We start from the raw sequence: 19,370 nt of genomic DNA, 5'->3' as shown, positions 1-19,370 counted from the left end.
TCTCTCACCCCTGTCACCTGCTTTTCTCTCAGTCTCAGTGAATGGCATTCCCATCTCTGTCCAGCCAGTCATCCCGACCTCTTTCTCCCTCACCTCTCACTTTTAGCAGGGTGCCAGGCAATGTTAAATAGGCTTTGACTCCTGAATATCTTTTTAGAGTGCTTTCCTCCTTCCCCACTCCCACTTCAGCAGGTAGACCCTTATCTCTCCCCAGGGTTATTGGACTGAGCCTTCTAACTGGTCTCTCTGCCTCCCTTCTTGACACTCTCCCCGCTCCCCCCGCCCTTCCAGCCCAGCTGTCCAGTACCTTCACCACAGTGGTAGTCCCGAAGCCCTCACATGTTTAGAGACTTAGCTCCGCATTATCTATATAATATAGTACAGCCTCCCTAGAGAGACAAACAAGACCCTTCACAATCTGGATACTCCTCTTTATCCAAAATTTCTCTCCATTGTCATCTTTTTTTTTTTTTTTAGTTGCATTATAGTTGATACAAATGTTATATTAGTTTTGGGTATAAAACAGTGATTTAACAAGTCTATATTTTATGGTATGCTCACCACAGGTAACCTGCCATCTGTCCCCATACAGCACTTTTAAAGTGCCACTGACTAGATTGCCCATGCTGTGTCTTTTCTCCCCATGACTTACTCATTCTGTAACTGGAAAACTGTATCTCCCACCCCATTTCACCGTTATTTGTTCAATCCCCCCCACCCCCTCCCTTCTGGCAGCCACCAGTTTGTTCTCTGTGTTTATGAGTCTATTTCTTATAAATATGAGTCTGTTTCTGCTTTTTGTTTGTTTAACATACTCCATATCTTCTTTATCCATTCATCTATCAATGGACGCTTAGGTTGCTTATGTATCTTGGCTGTTAATAAGTAATGCTACAGTACACATAGGGGTGCATAAATCTTTTCGATTAGTGTTTTTGTTTTCTTTGGGCAAATACCCAATAGTGGAATTACTGGATCCCATAGTAGTTCTCCTTTTACTGTTTTGAGGAAGCTTCGTACAGTTCTCCACAGCGGCTGCCCCAGCTTACATTCCCCACAGCAGTGCATGAGGTCTAACCTCATCTTTCCACAGTTCTCCTTGCGCTCTCCACTCCGTCAGCGCGAAGCCACGGTAGTTCTCTGCGCACAGCGTGACAGTTCTCATTTCCCTTCCTGCTCTAGTGCGTGCTTCCCTTTGCCTTAATATGCACCCTTCCCTTCCTGTTGAACAAGGCCTTCTTGACTACCGCCTCCCCTCCCCCCCACACAACAGAGAGCTAATTGGTTTTTCCTTTGTGCTATCAGGGTATTTTTCTTTTTGCTTCCAGTGTTTTAAATTTCTTTGTCTGCTCGTTAGGCTTTGCCCACCAGACTAACTTTCTCCTAAAGAACAAGGGACTCAGGTAATTTTAGCATTTCTGGTGCCTAGCCGTCCTTATAGGGAGGTATTTAACAAAGGCATTTAGAAAATACATGAAAAATTGTTCATGAAATGGAGGATTTTTAGAGAGGGAAATAGTATGCTTAATGAAGGGATGAGTAGTTCTAGCAAATATTTTTTTAAACGGCATGCAGGGTAAAGATTGGATTAACTTTGTGTGGCTTTGGATGGTGGAGATAATGTCAGCAGAGTAGTCTTCTGGTTTAGCCATAAAGAAGGCAATGAGAATTGTAGAACAGCAGCGCCATCCTGCCTTCATTTGGAATTTGTATTTAGACAACCTGAGTTTTAGTCCTGTCTTGGTCACTAAATTTGGTCATTTCTGGGTCTTAGTTTCTTTGTTTTTTGACAGAAAAATGAAGGTAATTGTAGATTATGTGGTGGTTTGGAGGACTAGTGAAATACCTTTTTGGGTTCCTCACCTAACATCTGATGTTGAATAGTACTTAATAAATGTTCATTGGATTTGAATTAGCCTCCTGTTACTGGATTCTTTTAGTAAAACCTTACATGTATCACACTGAATATAAGTAAATGTGTGTACCTAAGCTGGCACCAAAAAAAAGATACTCAATTGCCTTTTTTTCTCTTAAAGATTTATTCATTGTACTGATGATTCTCCAGATCCTTGTATAGAATATGAGGTAAGGATTTACTTTTTTAAATCTTGAAATTGATAATCCTAGATGAAGATGTGTTAGAAATTGCTATCTGTTCTTAAGCAGAATGAATAAAATTTTTTGAATCAATTTCTCTGGGAACCTGGAGCCACTGAATTTTTTAAATTTATGAAAAATATCTGTATAAATAAATATTTAACACTTAGACACAGTATATACATACTATAAAATATATGTATTTTGTAATAAAACAAATACTTTACACCCATCATCTGGCTTAAGCTGGGTAAGCTTTTTAACCTGGTATATGAAGAAAAAAATCATCATTTTACCATTTAGGCTCAGTAGACCTTTTTATTTTTTTACATTGTTCACTTATTTTATAAATTACATATAGAAGTTAGATCGAAAGGATAGTGGAAAACATTTTTAGAAATAGCAATAAGAATTCAAACATAGCAAACCCAAATTTGTATTCCACTTTTCCTAGTTTGAAGGTTAAATACTAGCCCCCTACCAAATACCTCTCCCTGAAATGGGCAGTATTCTTGGACTCAAATAACTACTCATCAATTGTTATGAGTGAATCTGAAACATACTTTTCTTTTAAATCTTGATTCCAGGTTTCAGCTACATCCCTGATAGACTGTTCCTTATCATTACTCTTGGTTCGTCTTGCACTTGGATTGTCAAAATGTAACACTTTTGAAAACTTTGACAGCTCATACTTTGTTGAAGAGAGTGGTCATCTTGCTTCATAATTGCAAACCACTTGCATTTTTGGATTTGTAACATTAATTAGAATTAGTTCAGTGGTCTTTAAAAAAAATTCTTCATTAAAAAAATTCATTTTTTGCTTTGTCACCTTTGTATACACACACTTTCAAAACTTGCAGACTGACTCACTGTATCAAGAAATTTTTAGTGTGCTGAATGTGTATTGGTAGAACTTCTGTGATTTTACCATGTTTGTAGAACAGTTAATTTACTTTTTATTAGGCCACCAAACTGGATCTTTTATCACTTAAAATTGAGTTACATACCGGTTGTGAAGGGTTTTTTTGTTGTTTTTTTTTTACATACCAGTTGTGAAGGGTGTTTTTTTGTTTTTTTTTGTTTGTTTGTTTGTTTTTGACTTAACAGCATATAGTATGAGCACATTCCTAATCATTAAACATTTTTATAACATTCTTTATATGTATATAGTATATTCCTATCTTTTGTCTCACTGAAAACATATCTATTAAATCCCTGCTGTGTCTTATCATTTGGTGCTGGAAAACACAAAATGACAAAGATGATTTCTGGAGGCTTGCTCTGAGGCATAATCTTTGTTTGAGATGTCATCTTCTATCCCCAAGATTGATTTCACCAGCAGTTTGCTCTTTTATTGCTTTTTTGGGAATGTGCCATCATCATGGTAGTACATAGGGTTTAAAACTCAGTTTTAAAAGCTCAGGAAAGTGATATACTTAGAATAATTAAAATGAAAAAAGTTGCAAGCAGAATCCTGTATATGGTGTATTCCTTCTGTGTGTATTTAAGAAGATACATACATGTACTCCATGTTCATTTATTTGTAGATTATGTCTGGAAAGCTATATGAGTGATTACACTGGTTACCGCTGAGAGGGAGGACAGAGGGACTAGATGGGGTGGGGGGGGAGAATTCACATTTTACCCTTACATGTGTTTTCAGTCAACTATACAGTATATGTGTTACCTGTCCAAAACATTACTTCAATAAAGATTATGCAGATTCTCCAAAAAATGAATGTTAGTTTATAATAACTGCTTATTTCTTTGTTGCTTAAATAAAAATTACTGTAGCCCTAAAGAACTGTATTTGTCAGTATCAGCTTTTAATAGATGACAACTGTGTACATGTACATTTTTAGTTTTTTAGTTCTTCATTTAATAATTAGGTTCTTTTTAAAAATACAGCACATATAAATCTGACTAAGAGCTTATAATAATGAAAATTGAAATTAGTGCATTTAAATCAGGCATATTTTAAGGATGTAAGTTTAGTTTTTTTAAGAAAAGCAATTTACTATCAAAAATTAAAAAGTATAAGAAAATATGAGGAACTTATTGCCTGGATATATCCTCAGTATTAGCATTTTGGCATTTAACTGCCCTTTCCTGAGATAAGTGTATATATGTGTGTGTGTGTATATATATACTGTCTTCATAAAATACTTTGCATACCATTTTCTTTCATTTATAGTTTATTTTTCCAGCTCATTAAATATTTTTTTATATCAGGATTTTTAGTGGCTGTGTATCTTATATATTGACAATTTTACTTACATTTACTTTACTTTTGTAAGTAATTTAAGTAATTTTTTAAGTAATTTTAAGTAATTTTAATTTAATTTACTTTACATTTTTTAAGCATTTGGTAGGTATTATATACTTGTGCTGGGAACATAAGGATGAATTGAGACCTAGTTCCTTGCCCTTTCTGAGTTGCTAGTTAGGAGGGAAGAGAGACTTGTTCAGATTATTGCTGTGTACAACTTGGTATGTATGTGCATACTATGGAATGTTAGATACAAGAAACTGGGAGCACAGGGTATGGGAAGGGAGGATACTGAGGCCACTGGAGGTTATTTGAGGAATGGGGCTTAGTGTGATTTAAGTTCCATCTCTTAGGCCTTAAAGGGCAAAGAAGTGTATGCCAGCCTAAGGGAGGCTGGAGGCACTGGCCACGTATTACAGTTAGTACTTGGAAGAGTAGGACTGGTTTTCGCCAAAGAACATTTTAAAAACAGACTCAGAAGCATACATTTGTCAAATATAGTATTTATAAAATTGTAGCAATTCAGTAGTATATGAGAATTTGTATATAATATATTAATTATAGTAGTGGAACCCATTTATGACTTGAGCCAGTGACAGAATTGTTTTACTTTAAAGTGGAGGCAGGGGCGCCTGGGTGGCTCAGTGGGTTAAAGCCTCTGCCTTCGGCTCAGGTCATGATCTCAGGGTCCTGGGATCGAGCCCCGCATCGGGCTCTCTGCTCAGCGGGGAGCCTGCTTCCTCCTCTTTCTCTCTGTCTACTTGAGATCTCTGCCTATCAAATAAATAAATAAAATCTTTAAAAAAAAAATAAAGTGGAGGCAAAATTATTGAGGGTTATAGTGATTTTTAGTGATAAATTATAATACTTTTATCAGAGTATTACACAATGGTGCTAAGAAGGTAGATAACTAGGATATCCATTTTTTTTTTTAAATATACTTAAAGGAGTGAAGAACAAATAATTAGAGGGCAACTGTATGCAATGATGATAGGATTCAACTTCATCCTTGGGTTTGTATATTATGTCAGCTCTCAAAGTGATAAATAAATGACAAAAGTGCTTTTTGTCATAAAGAATTTTAACAGTGTTTCTGCCACTTACTGGACTAATAAATTTGTTCCCTATATCTCATGATAAGAATGGTTTATGATGCTTTTTCTTCCAAACTATTTGATAATGGCAATTATTAAAACATACTCTTGGCATAAAATTATCTGTTAGACCAGTAAACATTCCTTTGTTACATGGTTGTGTTACATTTTTCCTCTCTCTACAGCTTGTTCTTCGAAAATGGTGTGAATTAATTCCTGGGGCTGAGTTCCGATGTTTTGTCAAGGAAAATAAACTTATTGGTGAGTTTTTTTACACATTAAAAGAAAACAAGATTTTTTTTTTCTTTCTAAATTTATATGTTTTACTTTTACTTTTTTTTTTTAAGTAAACTCTACAACACACAGGGGGCTTGAACTCACAACCCCGAGATCACAACCCCGAGATCAAGAGTCATGTGCTCCACCAACTGAGCCAGCTAGGCATCCCTGAAGTTGATTTATTTTTAGTAATCTCTACACCCAACATGGGGCTCAAACTCATGACCCTGAGATCAAGAGTCACATGCTCCTCCAACTGAGCCAACCAGTTGCTCCAAGAAGACAAGCTTTTGATGGAAGTGAATTTCTAATAATTAGGAGAGAGTAGTAATCAGTTTTTATCTCAGATGCTACCTCTAGCCAATTAGTAGTGACTTTCTGGAATTCTCTGTTGACAATGCTTCTGAGGCCATATTCAGTTTCCACAGAGAAGTATCTTGTCCATTAATCATGTGTGGATTCTGGAGATGAAAGTGATGGTCTTGGCCATTCCCAATTTAAGCTACATATCATGTTACCTGCTTTCTCTTTGGGACTTTCCTAAGTATTACTAGCAACATACCACTTATTTTAAGCATCATAAAAAGCCAAGTTTTGGGATCTTTGTTTCTATTATTAGAGCAGTGTTTATTATTCTAGCAAGAGGAAATATGTAGACAAATAAGTGCATTACTTAAAAAGCCACCCATTTTCTTCCTCTCAGATTATTTTGTTTGCTGTGATGTACTCAATTATTGAAGATAATCTGCTTTTTTTGGTCTTTGCATGTTTTCCATGCAGTAAAACTTCTCTTTGACCAAGAAAAGTGTGATTTGAATAAAATCACATCAGCACTATTTTTATTTTTTTTTAAAGATTTTTTATTTATTTATTTGACGGAGAGAGATCACAGTAGACAGAGAGGCAGGCAGAGAGAGAGAGAGAGAGAGAGAGAGGGAAGCAGGCTCCCCGCTGAGCAGAGAGCCCGATGCGGGACTCGATCCCAGGACCCCGAGATCATGACCTGAGCCGAAGGCAGCGGCTTAACCCACTGAGCCACCCAGGCGCCCCAGCACTATTTTTAAAAATTTTAAAAATTTAAAAGTTTTTAAAATTTGTCTATTATTATTATGTTTTTTAGAGAGGGAAAGAGAGAGAATCTTAACCAGGCTCCACACAGGCTTATAACCCTGAGATCATGACCTGAGCTGAAACCAAGAGTTAGGAGCTTAACTGACTGAGCCACCCAGGTGCCCCACATGAGCACTATTTAATGAATGTGACGTTGATATCTGTTAATTTACCTGAAAGAAACTTGGGGTGTTTGAATTGATCATATTGTTAGGTATTTCTGGAAGAAGGTACAACACAAGCAGAGCTAAAGAAGAGAGTCATATTGTCATTGATGAAGAAATTGTGTGGAAACCCTTCTTTCAAAGTAGAAAACTTTCCTAGGCCCAGAGCAAATTGAGGGAGTTTTTACAATAATCCCTTTAGTATATTTGGAATAAAATCAGCAAGTCACTCTGAAGACTTGTGTCTTAGCATGTGTGAACAGGAAAAAATAGCCGGTTTCTGTGAAATACAATATGAATTGGAAGACATTGGGAATATTTTAAGTTTCCCAAAGAAGAGTGGAAAAGAATACCATTTTGTAGAAAGTTCATTGGAAAAAAAAATCAAGAAGCAATTGTCTATGTGTATAGACTTAAAATTGCTTCTTTCATTTTTTTACATTGTAAATGTATTTATGACTGAACTCTTTATTGTACTAAATAAAAATAACTCTTTCTAAAGTAAGAATGCATGTCAATATGGAACTTAGGATATATCTATCCATATGAATGGATAATTTTTTACTAAGTTTTTTACTTGTATAAAATGCTGAATCATGTATTATGCAATATTCATCTGATTGGTCCTCTTATCTACTTTAATGGTTCTCTCAAAAAGATGTTTAAATTACATTTTGATGTTTTTGAAAAGAATGTTATATAATAATGGATATAAAATACTTTCTTGTCAGGTATTTCTCAAAGGGACTATACACAGTACTATGATCATATTTCTAAACAAAAGGAAGAGATTTGCAGATGCATACAAGACTTTTTCAAGAAACACATACAGTACAAATTCTTGGATGAAGACTGTGAGTATTTTTTATTGACTCAGTGAAATGAAGTACATAATGTTACTGAACCTTATTTCATGGTGGTGCAGATTTTTTTTTAAAGAATTTATTTATTTATTTGAGAGACAATGCACCAGTGAGGGGAGGGGCAGAGGAAGAAACAGACTCCCCGCTGAGCAGGAGCCAGGTGTGGGGCTCCATCTTAGGACCCTGAGATCATGACCTGAGCCAAAGGCAAACACTTAACTGACTGAACCACCCAGGCACCCTGGTGGTGCAGATTTTAAAACTGGATTTAAAACACTGTATTTTAACCATTTTGCTGTATTACTGTATCTGAGGTTGGCGTGTTAATTTTATCTTATTTTAATCAGTCACTTTTTAATACCAAGGCAGATACTTCTCTTATCATTTTAGACATTTTATTATTCATTTCAGAGGGTTTATCTACAGAGAGCAAAATGCTTGTGTTATTCAGACTAAATTAGCTAGTTGACTGATATACCTTTCTAGATTTTTTATTTGAATGATCAGATAGTACCAGTTACAAGGTAAACATTTGTGACTTGTTTTTAAGAAAGTATATTGTATATAAAAGAGTTTTCCTGCATTCTAAAATCTGTTCTGATTTCTTCTTGCCAAACCTGGGTTCTGTGGCAAATTTGATTTTAAAAAAGATGAATCATGCCATAACCATAGCTAGATTTTATGCTTTCCTACTATAGATTTTACTGAAATCATTCCTCATCAAATGAATTAAGTGATTGATGTCTTTGTCATTAGTACATGTTATTTGTTTATAATGGTGAATTCATTGGGATGATGTGTTTGGTTTGAAGTTTTAAATTCAATTAACTTTTGATTAACCCAGGTTTGAACTGCATGGGTCCACTTAGATGTGGATTTTTTTCCTAATACATGCAGTGTGGGGCTGTAGAAGATATATTTTCCTTATGACTTTACTAATATTTTCTCTACCTTTATTGTAAGAATACAGTATGTAATACACAAAATCCGTGTTAATTGTTTATGTTATTAGTAAGGATTTGGGTCGACAGTGGGCTGTTAAGTAGTTAAGTTTCAGGGAAGTAAAAACTTAAAAATGAGTTTTCCAACTCTGCAGGGAAGTCAGGACCCCCAGCCCCCGAATTGTTTAAGGATCAACTGTATAAAGGATTATGGCCAAGCGTAGAGGAAAACAAAATCATATAAATAAAACATTGTAGGCTATCTGATCATGTTTAAAAATTTTGAGATTTGGAAGCATGAAATTCTCAAGGTACTTATATTCTATTTGAGTAATGAATAATAAGATTCATTTTAATTTTCAAAAGGAGACTTAGATCATGAAAATAGTAGTTCATTGTTAACTTTGAGTTTTTTCTCCTTTACAGTTGTGTTCGATATATATAGAGACAGTAGGGTAAGTAACAACTATCTGATATGCTTTAAAATCAGGGCTGGTCTTCCGGAGTACATAGCCATTATGTAGGGGCCCGCTGCTCAGAAAGTACTTTCTCAAACCAGCTAAGGTGTTTGAAAGTCACACTGGTCAAGAATCTCCCTTAACATATACTTAACATTGGGAGACATTTTTCAATAGTTTTGTGGATTAGGATTTATTAATTTAACAGATGGCTAAATGGCTACTTTATGTCCTGCTTTCCACTTTTGTTGGGGTTCTAGGTCTGCTTAAAATAGTTCAGTTGGCACACGTAAGTGTGGCCAGGAGTTTGTCTTTTGATATTTGGGTAATTATTTTTAATTAACTAAAAGATCCTTAGCATGATTGGGATCACTTTTATCTTTAAACTGAGGATGAGGATTTGCTTATTCTTTAAATCTTGCAAGTGATGGAAACTATATAATGAAAAAGAGAACAAAAACTTAACTTCATTTAATCCTATAGCAGAGGTTTTATTATCAAGACGTGCAGTCTTTTAAAAAAAAAAATCTGGGTCACTAAACGTCCTGTGATTAGTGCTTATTGACTAAGCTTTTGGGAAGACAGCAGGTGTGTTTGACCTAGTATGTGTCCATATGTTTTCCAAATGTTACCCGCACATTTCTCATTCCCTCTCCAAGCTCAAGCAGCTCCACTGTTGTGATGCTTGCGATACCTTTGAATCATTTTTGGACAAAAGGGTCTGGCCCATATGGTCATGTCCCAAAATACCTGTTAACTGTTGACTTGCCTCTTTTTAGCCAAAAGACATCACTTACTCTGTTTTTACCTCTATGTCTTCAAGGGTGATAGTGTCTGCTAAGAGTTAGAAAGAGGAATTACAAATTGAGATGTGGTAAGGAAGAGGGATGTTACTCTGCACTTTAAATCTAGTGGAAACAAAGGTTAGAGAAAGGACAGGAAGCTGGTGTGATGAAATGGATAGAAACCAGGGCTGATCAACAGGAGCCCAGGCTCTAGTCCCAGCTCTGCTTCTGACTGATAGACACTGGCCGCATCAGTCACTCGCACAGCTAACATTTATAGAGAGCCTGTACTGTCAGATGCCATGCTTCTAACAAAAAGCTTCCAACAAGATGATTTCCTGACCTGCAAGGAGCTTATCTTCGAGACTTAAAACATTTCAGGGAATTGGCTGGTCATAAGTGGGATCAAATCAGCCAATTAGTGAATGAGTAAACCTAGCTTATTACCCTAATGTGTAGCTCAGAAAAACTTTTTTTTTTTTTTTTAAGATTTTATTTATTTATTTGACAGAGAGATCACAAGTAGGCAGAGAGGCAGGCTGAGAGAGACGGGGAAGCAGGCTCCCTGCTGAGCAGGAAGCCTGATGTGGGCTCCATCCCAGGACCCTGAGATCATGACCTGAGCCGAAGGCAGTGGCTTAACCCACTGAGCCACTCAGGCGCCCCTCAGAAGAACTTTATGTGTATTTAACTCAGGTTATCCATATAACCCTGTGAGGTATATGTTATTCTCATTTTACAGATATTAAAACTGAAGTAATTATATTTTAATGCAGTTATATTTATTTATTTATTTATTTTAAAAGATTTTATTTATTTATTTGACAGAGATCACAAGCAGGCAGAGAGGCAGGCAGAGAGAGAGAGAGGAGAAAGCAGGCTTTCTGCCGAGCAGAGAGCCCGATGCGGGACTTGATCCCAGGACCCCGAGATCATGACCTGAGCTGAAGGCAGAGGCTTAACCCACTGAGCCACCCAGGTGTCCCAATGCAGTTATATTTAATGGCATTTAAAAATTTGGAATTTACTAAGGTCTGTCAGTATTTCCCTGGAAAATGTCCAGATCTGCTTTGATTCACTATTGCTGGCAGGTCAGTGCAAATGTGTAATTTGGTGAAAGAGTTATATAAATGTCTCAAGTGAAGTTGGACATGTAGAGAAGTAATTACTGCTATGATCTAACAGAACTGAAAGAAGTTGTATGTTTTTAAAAAGTGAGAAACATAAGAGTAGAAACATGCCAACAGTTTCTGAGAAGAGATTTAAACCGTGATGTAAAACACATTTGCATATACTCAGTGGCACTCATATCACTGTTTTGTTAGGCACTTTGCGGAAATTTGGTTTTATGACTGTTGCAGAAAACTAAGTCTTTATGGTGGTCTCTGCTATGCAGTGGAACTGAAGTCTGATTTGGCAATATTCTGATGTGTCTATTTTCTTACTGCAGCTGGGCAAGTTGACTCAGTGTTGATAGATTCTAACAATCACATATGTCAGAGATGGCCCACACATTCAGTCGGTCTGGGATGAGGCCTTGGTATATGTATCTTAAGGAGCTCCTTAAGTGATGATAACTCATAACTAGAATTTAGAATAACTACTTCAGAAACTTGGAAAATTATTGCAGTCTCATTATTTTAGTGATGGCTGTTGTTTTGTTACTAATTTCATTGCTGTAAGGACTAAAAATGTCTGATCGTGAGTCTTTGATATTGTTGAGATTGGCTTTGCAACTTGGTCACTTTTTTGTGTCTGTTCTGTGTGTGTTTGAAAAATTACAACTAATGTGTGACATATTCTATAGATGTTTGTTAGATTAAGCTTGGTAATAATAATTGTGAAAATCTTTTTATAGATTGTGAATGAAATGGTGTCTGAAGAGACCTTCAAAACAATACAGATTTGGGGGGAATGGATGGAATATAAATGTAATAAGATTGGCTGTGGGGTTCAACAAGATAATTGTTGAAATTGAGTGATAGGTATTTGGATTCTTTGTATTTTATTTATATTTTGTCTGCTGAGTGCAGGGCCAGAAGCGGGGCCCAATTCCATGACCCTGGGATCACAACATGAGCTGAAATCAAGAGCCAGGCACCCAACTGACTGAGCCACCCAGGCATCCCTATATTTTCAATCATTTAAAACTACTGAATTTTTTTGTTAGAGTTTTTGAGAAATAACTTACACAGAGTAAAATTAATCCTTTTTAGGGTGCAGTTATATGAGTTTTGACAAATACATCCAGTTGTATAACCACTATTACAGTGAACATGTAGGACTCCCATCACTCCCCCAAATTCCTGATGACTCTCCTTGCACCCTAGCAAACACTGCTCTGTAAAACCTACTGAGTTTTAAACTTTTTAGTTGAGAATATCTTCACATTGCTCAAAAATTAAATCAATGTGAAAATACATATAGAAAGTCCTGCTTTTCTTACCTCTGTTCCTCTATACCTCCTACAAGTACGCTTTTATTAGTTTTTTATATATCCTTCCAGTATTTGCTTGCAGAAACAAGCAATATACTTACCTTTTTCCATCTTTCATACACAAGAGTTAGCATGTGATATATACTCTGTACCTTGCTTTATATACATTTGTTTAAAACATTGTATTTTTGGAGAGCTTTCTAGTTTCATACAATGGTGTAGTATTTTATTTTGAGAATATACTATGTAGTTTGTTTAGTCATTTTCCTATCTATAAACACATAGCTTATTTCTAGGCTTTTACAAACCGCATCGGGGGGTGGGGGTGTGTATATGTGTCCTGGCCTGAGCTCTTTGAAGGAATAGATTTTGTGTTATTGGTCTTTATGCTTCAATGCCTGGTAATGTTTGGTGCATAGAGATTTCTTTGGGCAGGTAGCAGAATGGTTAGTTGGTAGATACCAGGAAGGTCAGTGTGACCACTCTTACCTGATGGATTGCCTAAAAACAGACTTTCTCAGGATGTCTTGTGCCTGAGATGTTACATAAAAAACATGTTAGAGCTATAAAATCCTTGATAGTTTCATCTTGATAGTTTCATGCCTGATTACAGCTGGTTTCTTTTTCCTTTAGTAAACTAGAGGATGCCTTCTGAACAAATTCTGCCAGCTGATCTGTTTTAGTTTCACTTGTTTTTTATAGTATGACATATTTTTAGTTTATAGAGCTCAATATTCCTCTACTAACAAGTATCCCCCCCCCGACCCTTTTAATAAAGGGGTGGTTTTATTGGTTATGAAAACTCAAGTAGAAAGAGTTTGGAGGTTAGAAAAACCCATTTTGTTAAAGTAATATACAGTATGTTAAAGACATCTTACTAAGCACCCCAAAACAAAGCTAATGTCACACAAAGAAGTTGATTAATGGCTAACATTATTTCACATGAACACTGAACAAGTGGTTTTGGAATCTGTGTGAGAAAACAGCTCAGGTGGCAAGAAAGAGATACAGGCTTTCTCCTGGACTGGGGGGATGATGGGGGAAAGAGGGGATTAGTATATAATAGGAAACTTATCAAAAAATATGTGGTCCAAACTTTCTGTAATGGTTTTTGGCTACTTGCTAGATGTTTCTGATGTTTGAAGCTAGTCCTAATAAGATGGTTCATCTTTCTTAAAATTCTTTGAACGCAGATGAGGAACAGTGCTAGAGATTAATAATGCCAGCTCAGCAGTCTAGTTCCTTAGGTGGATATAATTTTATGCATGCACATCTGATCAAGACACGATTACATACTTACCAAGAAAATTATCAACAGCAAAATGGTGCCAGTGTATGAATGTTTCAGTGAGGAAAAAAATCAAAGATAAAACTTTCAAGGAAACATTTACTAAATGTCAAATACATCTCTGTGATCAAATGTGGCTTTAATCTCTTGGCACAATTACACAGATTCCCCAGGTCTGTTAGATCAGTGCTCTGCTGCTTTATATACTAAGATGCACCTGATTCTAATCAAACTCAGAATAAGTAGGTCAGAAGTGTTCTTTCCCCGCATCTAGAACCTTTCACATTGCCCATCAATACTCAGAAGATAGAAATTGCTTTTAAAGATTGTTATTTTTCATTTCCCCTTCATGTGCCACAAGCTCTATCATACAAAGCAAATATTACAAGAAGACTGAAGAAAACAGAATTTCCCTACATTTTTCGTGTGTGTGTGTGTGTGTGTTTTAAATGCCCCTTTTGCAGCAGCCTCTCAGGGGTAAGGAAGGTGCTCTCAGATCTGCTGGTTCTTCCCTGCGTGGCTTCCTCAGGCAAGGTGATTGCAGACACCCTTGAAAGCATTCCAGTCATAGTATTTTGGTGGAACCATTCTGTAAGATTGTCCTTTCTCCTGCTGGGATTTTTGACTTAGAATTGTGTGATTTTAGGCAGGAGTTGGCATATCTGCCTTTGTCAGGGCTTTTCTTTCCTAGGTCCCTTCTCTGCATTTCTTTAGACAAGTGATCCTTTCTCAGCTGGGACCTGGAGGAACTGTCTTTTGAAATAAATTACAGGATTTTTAATATTATTGTTTGGGTAAAAACAATATGAAGATGATCTTTTGGATAAGACAGATGACAAACTTGTGTTTGTTTTTATTCCGTGCTTACAAATTTTTCTGTCTGTACTCTAGGGGAAGGTGTGGCTGATTGATTTCAACCCGTTTGGTGAAGTAACTGATTCACTGCTGTTTACTTGGGAAGAGCTGATATCTGGAAGAAACTTAAAAGGTGATTTTAGTGAAGGAGACACTCTGGAGCAGGTAAGAGGTTAAAAAAGGATTACAGGAAACCTTGTAATCCATTAAATAATTGCTCCTTTGTTCTTTAGGCATCAACACAGATTTACTAATAGGTACTCAGTCATGGAGGTGACCAAAAAGGGTGTGTACCTGATTCACCTGGAAGAATCTTGACCCTGGGTCAGTTCTATGTTGGCTCTGATCCTAGCTCCAGGCTTCTGACCCCTGAGAGAGGAAAACTGCAGGTGCCCAGCCTGTGGTCTTGTCATAGTCATAGTCATGACCCCATCAGGGGGACCTGACTGCAGTGTTTCCCTCACCAGCTTTCTCTTACACCCACGGTGACCTTCCACACCCCTGTGGAACCCTTCAGACCGCCCACCAGCCTCCCTTTCTGTCCCTCAGCAGATGATTCCACATCCTCCTTCATAGGAAGAGAAGCCACTGGTGCGAACTGACTTCGTGTAATTGTCCTCAGACCTCTGAGCGTCCCTCTGTCCCTCCTCCTCAGTCTAACAGTTCCACCTGCTCAGCTGTTCCTTACCGTCTCTCATAATACCCGTGCTGCCACTCACTCCGTCATGTTTCCCGTTCTCTTCTTGTCCACCCGCCCTGTCTGTGTTCAGGTATCTTCTGTCTAAAGAGACAAACCTCCTTCAACCTTATGTCTTCAGCCAGTAATTCTGTCTCCTCATCTTCGCAGCCAAACTTTCTTTGAACAACACCTTTCTGTTGCCCTTTTCTGCTTATGAAAGTAATACACGCCTGCTTTTGAAGAGTGTTCTGAAGTACCCACAGTCCTACCATGTTGAGAACCACGGTTTATATTTTCTATATCATATTTGGTACACATAACATGCCTGTATACATACACATAAACTTGTTAAAATAAATGATTTTACTACATATGCATTATCTTTGTGTTTTTTAGTGTATTTTAAAAAGCAGTTTTATTTTTACACAGTCATTTAAAAAACCAGGGAATTAGAATGAGGCAAGACTTGAAATCCTACCACCTGGAAATTGCCATTCTTACCCTGCAGTTTATATTGTCCAGGCGTGGTTCTATAATCATATGTACAAGTATTTTCCTACTGGCTTCCCTCATGCTAGCAGGTGACCTGTGGTTTTGTAACTGCTCACAGCCGGTCTCCTCACTTGGCCTCTCCTTCCTGCTGCCTCTCTACCTGTGCACCCCTCCACCCGCGCGGTTGGCTTCCGCCCCTGCCGCTCCACAGAACCTGCTCTTGGCAGGGGCTCTACCGGCCGGCTGAGAGGGCCAGGGAACGATGCACGGCAACATTTGAATGTGTTACCCTCTTCCGTGTTTTCACCACACATTTTCCCCTGGTTTCCATGATACATGCTCTCCTGCTGGGTTTCTTCCTGCTTTTCTGGCTGCTGCCTTGCTTTTAGTGTGAGGATCTTTTGTCTTAGCTCTGAAATACTTCTTTTCATCATTACTCTGTCTGGGCCCTTTCTGGCCCTGTTTTTCTAGATCTAGCTCAGATGGCTATTTCCCTGTCAAGGCTCTCGCCCTATTGTGTTGTGCTTGCCCCAGTTGCGGGTAAAGTGGGAGTATCTCTCATGTTCTCCAGATTAGTGTGGCTTAGCACAATTCGGGCACAGTTGATTTTTGTTAAATTAATGGCTGAAAGAATTGTCTTCGTGCTGGCATCTTAGAGTTGGGGGCCATTAAATCTGAATGTCAAGGAAAGAGAGTGTAAATTATTCAGCACAGTGTTATTTTTAAATATGAGGGACACAGTGGATAGAAACAGTTTGTACAAAATTCACTCTATGATCCAAATCCTTTCTTTCTTTTTAAACAACATTATATTGGAGGTCAGGGGCTGACAGGGAAAGAGGAGCAGGCTCCTGCCTTTTCCCCAGAGTCGTGTCCTGCCTGTCTCACCGTCCTTACTCCCCTCCACGGAGACCTGGCTTTTCTTCTCATTCTCACAGCTACAAAGCCCTGCCTCAGGATCTTTGTCCTGGTTGTGCCCACTGCTTTCCAAGCTGTGCCCGGTCTCTGCCTGAGTTCCCAGACCTCCCAGGGCTGCTTTCATCGTACTTTTCAGTCCACATGTTCTGTCCTCAGCAAGGTATTACCTGACCACCCCTGTGAAGTGGCCTCTTATCATAGCACCCTGTTGTTGTGTTTTTAGAACACCTCTCACTATCTGAAATGATCTTGCTGTTGTATTTATTTGCTTATTTATTGACTGTCTGCCAGACTGGTTTACCAGTTATCTCCTACACCTAGGACAAGGTCAGCGCAAAGTGGGTGTTTCCTAAGTATTTGTCAGATGACTGGTCTGTCATAAGATATGGCCTGCTTTCTAGGGCTCTACGGTCCTGTTCCACTCAAGCTCCTGGCCTGTCTCCATCTGCTGGACACCATCCATCCCTCACCTAGATACCTGCCACCCATGAAGTCCAAACCCAAGGCCTTCTGTCTCTGAAATCCTTTTTGGCACAAGGCAACATGTAAATATTAAATGCAAGACTCTAAGCAAGTACATTGAAGAATGTGAAGACTTGTTAAATATGATACTCAAATTTGCAGTTTTCCATAGGTGCTAAGAGCGATACACAAATATGTAAGTTAAATGACTAAGAGAAGCACAAAAGTATTAGGAATTCATAGCACTTGCTTGCTCTAATTATTAACTTTATTCTCCAGGATAGTATTTCCCCACTGTGCACCTATAGAAAATGCTAATATTGATAAAGCTCTCTGACCTGCATGAGATTGCTCAAGGCCAGAGAGAACTAGCCATAGGCCTCCGGTCCATTCAAGGACTGAGGAACCTATAACCGAATCGCAGTGAATAGTGGCTGGTAGCATTTAGGGACTGACCAAAGCTCTCCATGAGGGCACTGTTTTCAGATACTGTGTATTTATTTTCTAGTGAAATGTGGAAATAGTCTTAAAATTTTGGTGTTTTCTTTTACTTCAGAATCTTATTTCCTTCCTTACCTACTACAGAAGGGAACATGAATTTGAAATTGTTATACTAGTATCTTTTTCACTTTGAAGAATAGACTTAAAAAGATAATTCCTCACAGCCTTTCCCTTTTTTTCTTTATAAAGGATTCTCCAGCTTTCCGTTGCACAAACAGTGAAGTGACAGTTCAACCCAGTCCCTATTTGAGTTATCGACTTCCGAAGGACTTTGTAGACCTGTCTACTGGGGAGGATGCTCACAAACTCATAGATTTTCTTAAACTGGTAAAGTATATGTGTACTTAGTACACATGTGTGTACACCTTTGTTTTCAAATTGACTTTGTAAAATTTCATTGTACCCATATACTACCTAGATTTTATTTGGTTAGGTCATTCTATAATGAAATATATAAAGTAAGCTGTAGGAATAATTTATGGCTTAGAATGATAGAAAATCTGTTTTATGGTATTTATGCTTTCTGAATAATTTTCACAATACTTGTGCTTTTGAAGAAAGTCTGTATACTGTTACAGAGCTAAGAGAAGATCCAGCTCTGAGCTGTATTACTCAAGGGGAATGTGTGTATTTGTGCTCTTGTGTGTGTTGCTATGTGGGAATGTTTGCACAAATGGAAGAAAGAGAAGTATTCAAGTACCTGAGGATCATGTGCCTAGGAGCCAAAGTGATAAACTTATCTGATGAATTAGTTAAGACATGTTTCTCCATGATGATTTTCGACCATATCTGTTGCCAAGGGCTCTAGAAAATCATACTTGCTGACAGAAAAAGTGATCTTGATTGAACAAATATCCCAACTAGAATGTGCTAATTTAATGTATCATGGTTTCTTTTGACAGAAAAGAAATCAGCAAGAGGATGACTGATGAGAGTGCCAGAGTTAAGTCCGAGGTAAAGAGGAAACCACGTTGGCATCAGGAGGCTGCTCTGACCTCACAACTTCCTGTTATCCCACTTGGGTTGGGGTGGGAGGTGGAGTGAAATCAGTAGCTTTTTATATCCATGTATATTAAGCTGGAAAAAAAAATGGAGGGACTTTGCTACTTGTAAAAATAAATAATAAATAGATCTTAAATATAGGAAACCATACTGTTCTGATGATAAATACTTTCTCTGAAATACCTCACTCTTTTGGCTCAGTCTCTTGAGATTTATCTGTGTTTTCTTGTGCTATTTACAGATGTTTCTTGTGCTACCTATTGGGTAGATGGGCATATTTTATATTTGTTATACAGAAATGGGTTCTTTTTTAATCATTGCTATTTCTTGGAAAAAATAGAACCTTATACTGCTATAGAAAACATTTTTCCTACTTTGAGAGGATTTTCATATAATTTTTCTATTGGTTTATTTTTGGTTTGCATATAACTAAAATAATACAGAATTCTGAAGCTATCGACTAACCAGAAAATGTCAGTATATTACAACTAGCTTAATATTTAATGTGTATTAGTAAAACTATCACAGATTTAATTAGAATTTGACCTTTTTTAAACACATCAGAATTTTGGGGAGGTAGATTCACTTTTCTGAGGCTACCATATGAGTAATTATTCTTCAGTGCACTAAAGGGTGATGAGTATATCAATAATATCTAATTTACTCAGTACTTATT

General features: G+C 37.4%; 1 protein-coding gene across 3 annotated transcripts in view; it reads left to right on the top strand.

Annotated features, from left to right (window-relative positions):
• The window catches only part of LOC111155611 (cell division cycle 123), a 55,850-nt gene extending 36,970 nt beyond the window's left edge, over window positions 1-18,880 (top strand). Inside the window, exons 7-13 of one of the 3 annotated variants that reach the window (XM_022515876.1) lie at window positions 2,037-2,085; window positions 5,646-5,721; window positions 7,745-7,867; window positions 9,244-9,272; window positions 14,677-14,805; window positions 17,882-18,019; window positions 18,595-18,880. In XM_022515876.1, coding sequence (XP_022371584.1) covers window positions 2,037-2,085; window positions 5,646-5,721; window positions 7,745-7,867; window positions 9,244-9,272; window positions 14,677-14,805; window positions 17,882-18,019; window positions 18,595-18,621 — 571 coding nt within the window. In that variant the 3' untranslated portion in view covers window positions 18,622-18,880. Of the gene's footprint in view, window positions 1-2,036; window positions 2,086-5,645; window positions 5,722-7,744; window positions 7,868-9,243; window positions 9,273-14,676; window positions 17,275-17,881; window positions 18,020-18,594 lie in introns of those variants that run through there. The other 2 variants (XM_022515877.1, XR_002641151.1) reach the window with 2 other exon arrangements.
• The last annotated feature ends 490 nt before the right edge of the window (window positions 18,881-19,370 follow it).

This window comes from Enhydra lutris, unplaced genomic scaffold (assembly GCF_002288905.1).
Source record: "Enhydra lutris kenyoni isolate GAN:26980312 unplaced genomic scaffold, ASM228890v2 scaffoldscaffold42, whole genome shotgun sequence".
Classification (NCBI taxonomy): domain Eukaryota; kingdom Metazoa; phylum Chordata; class Mammalia; order Carnivora; family Mustelidae; genus Enhydra; species Enhydra lutris.
Note: the sequence above shows the minus strand (reverse complement) of the source record. Positions and strands in the feature narration are given on the sequence as shown.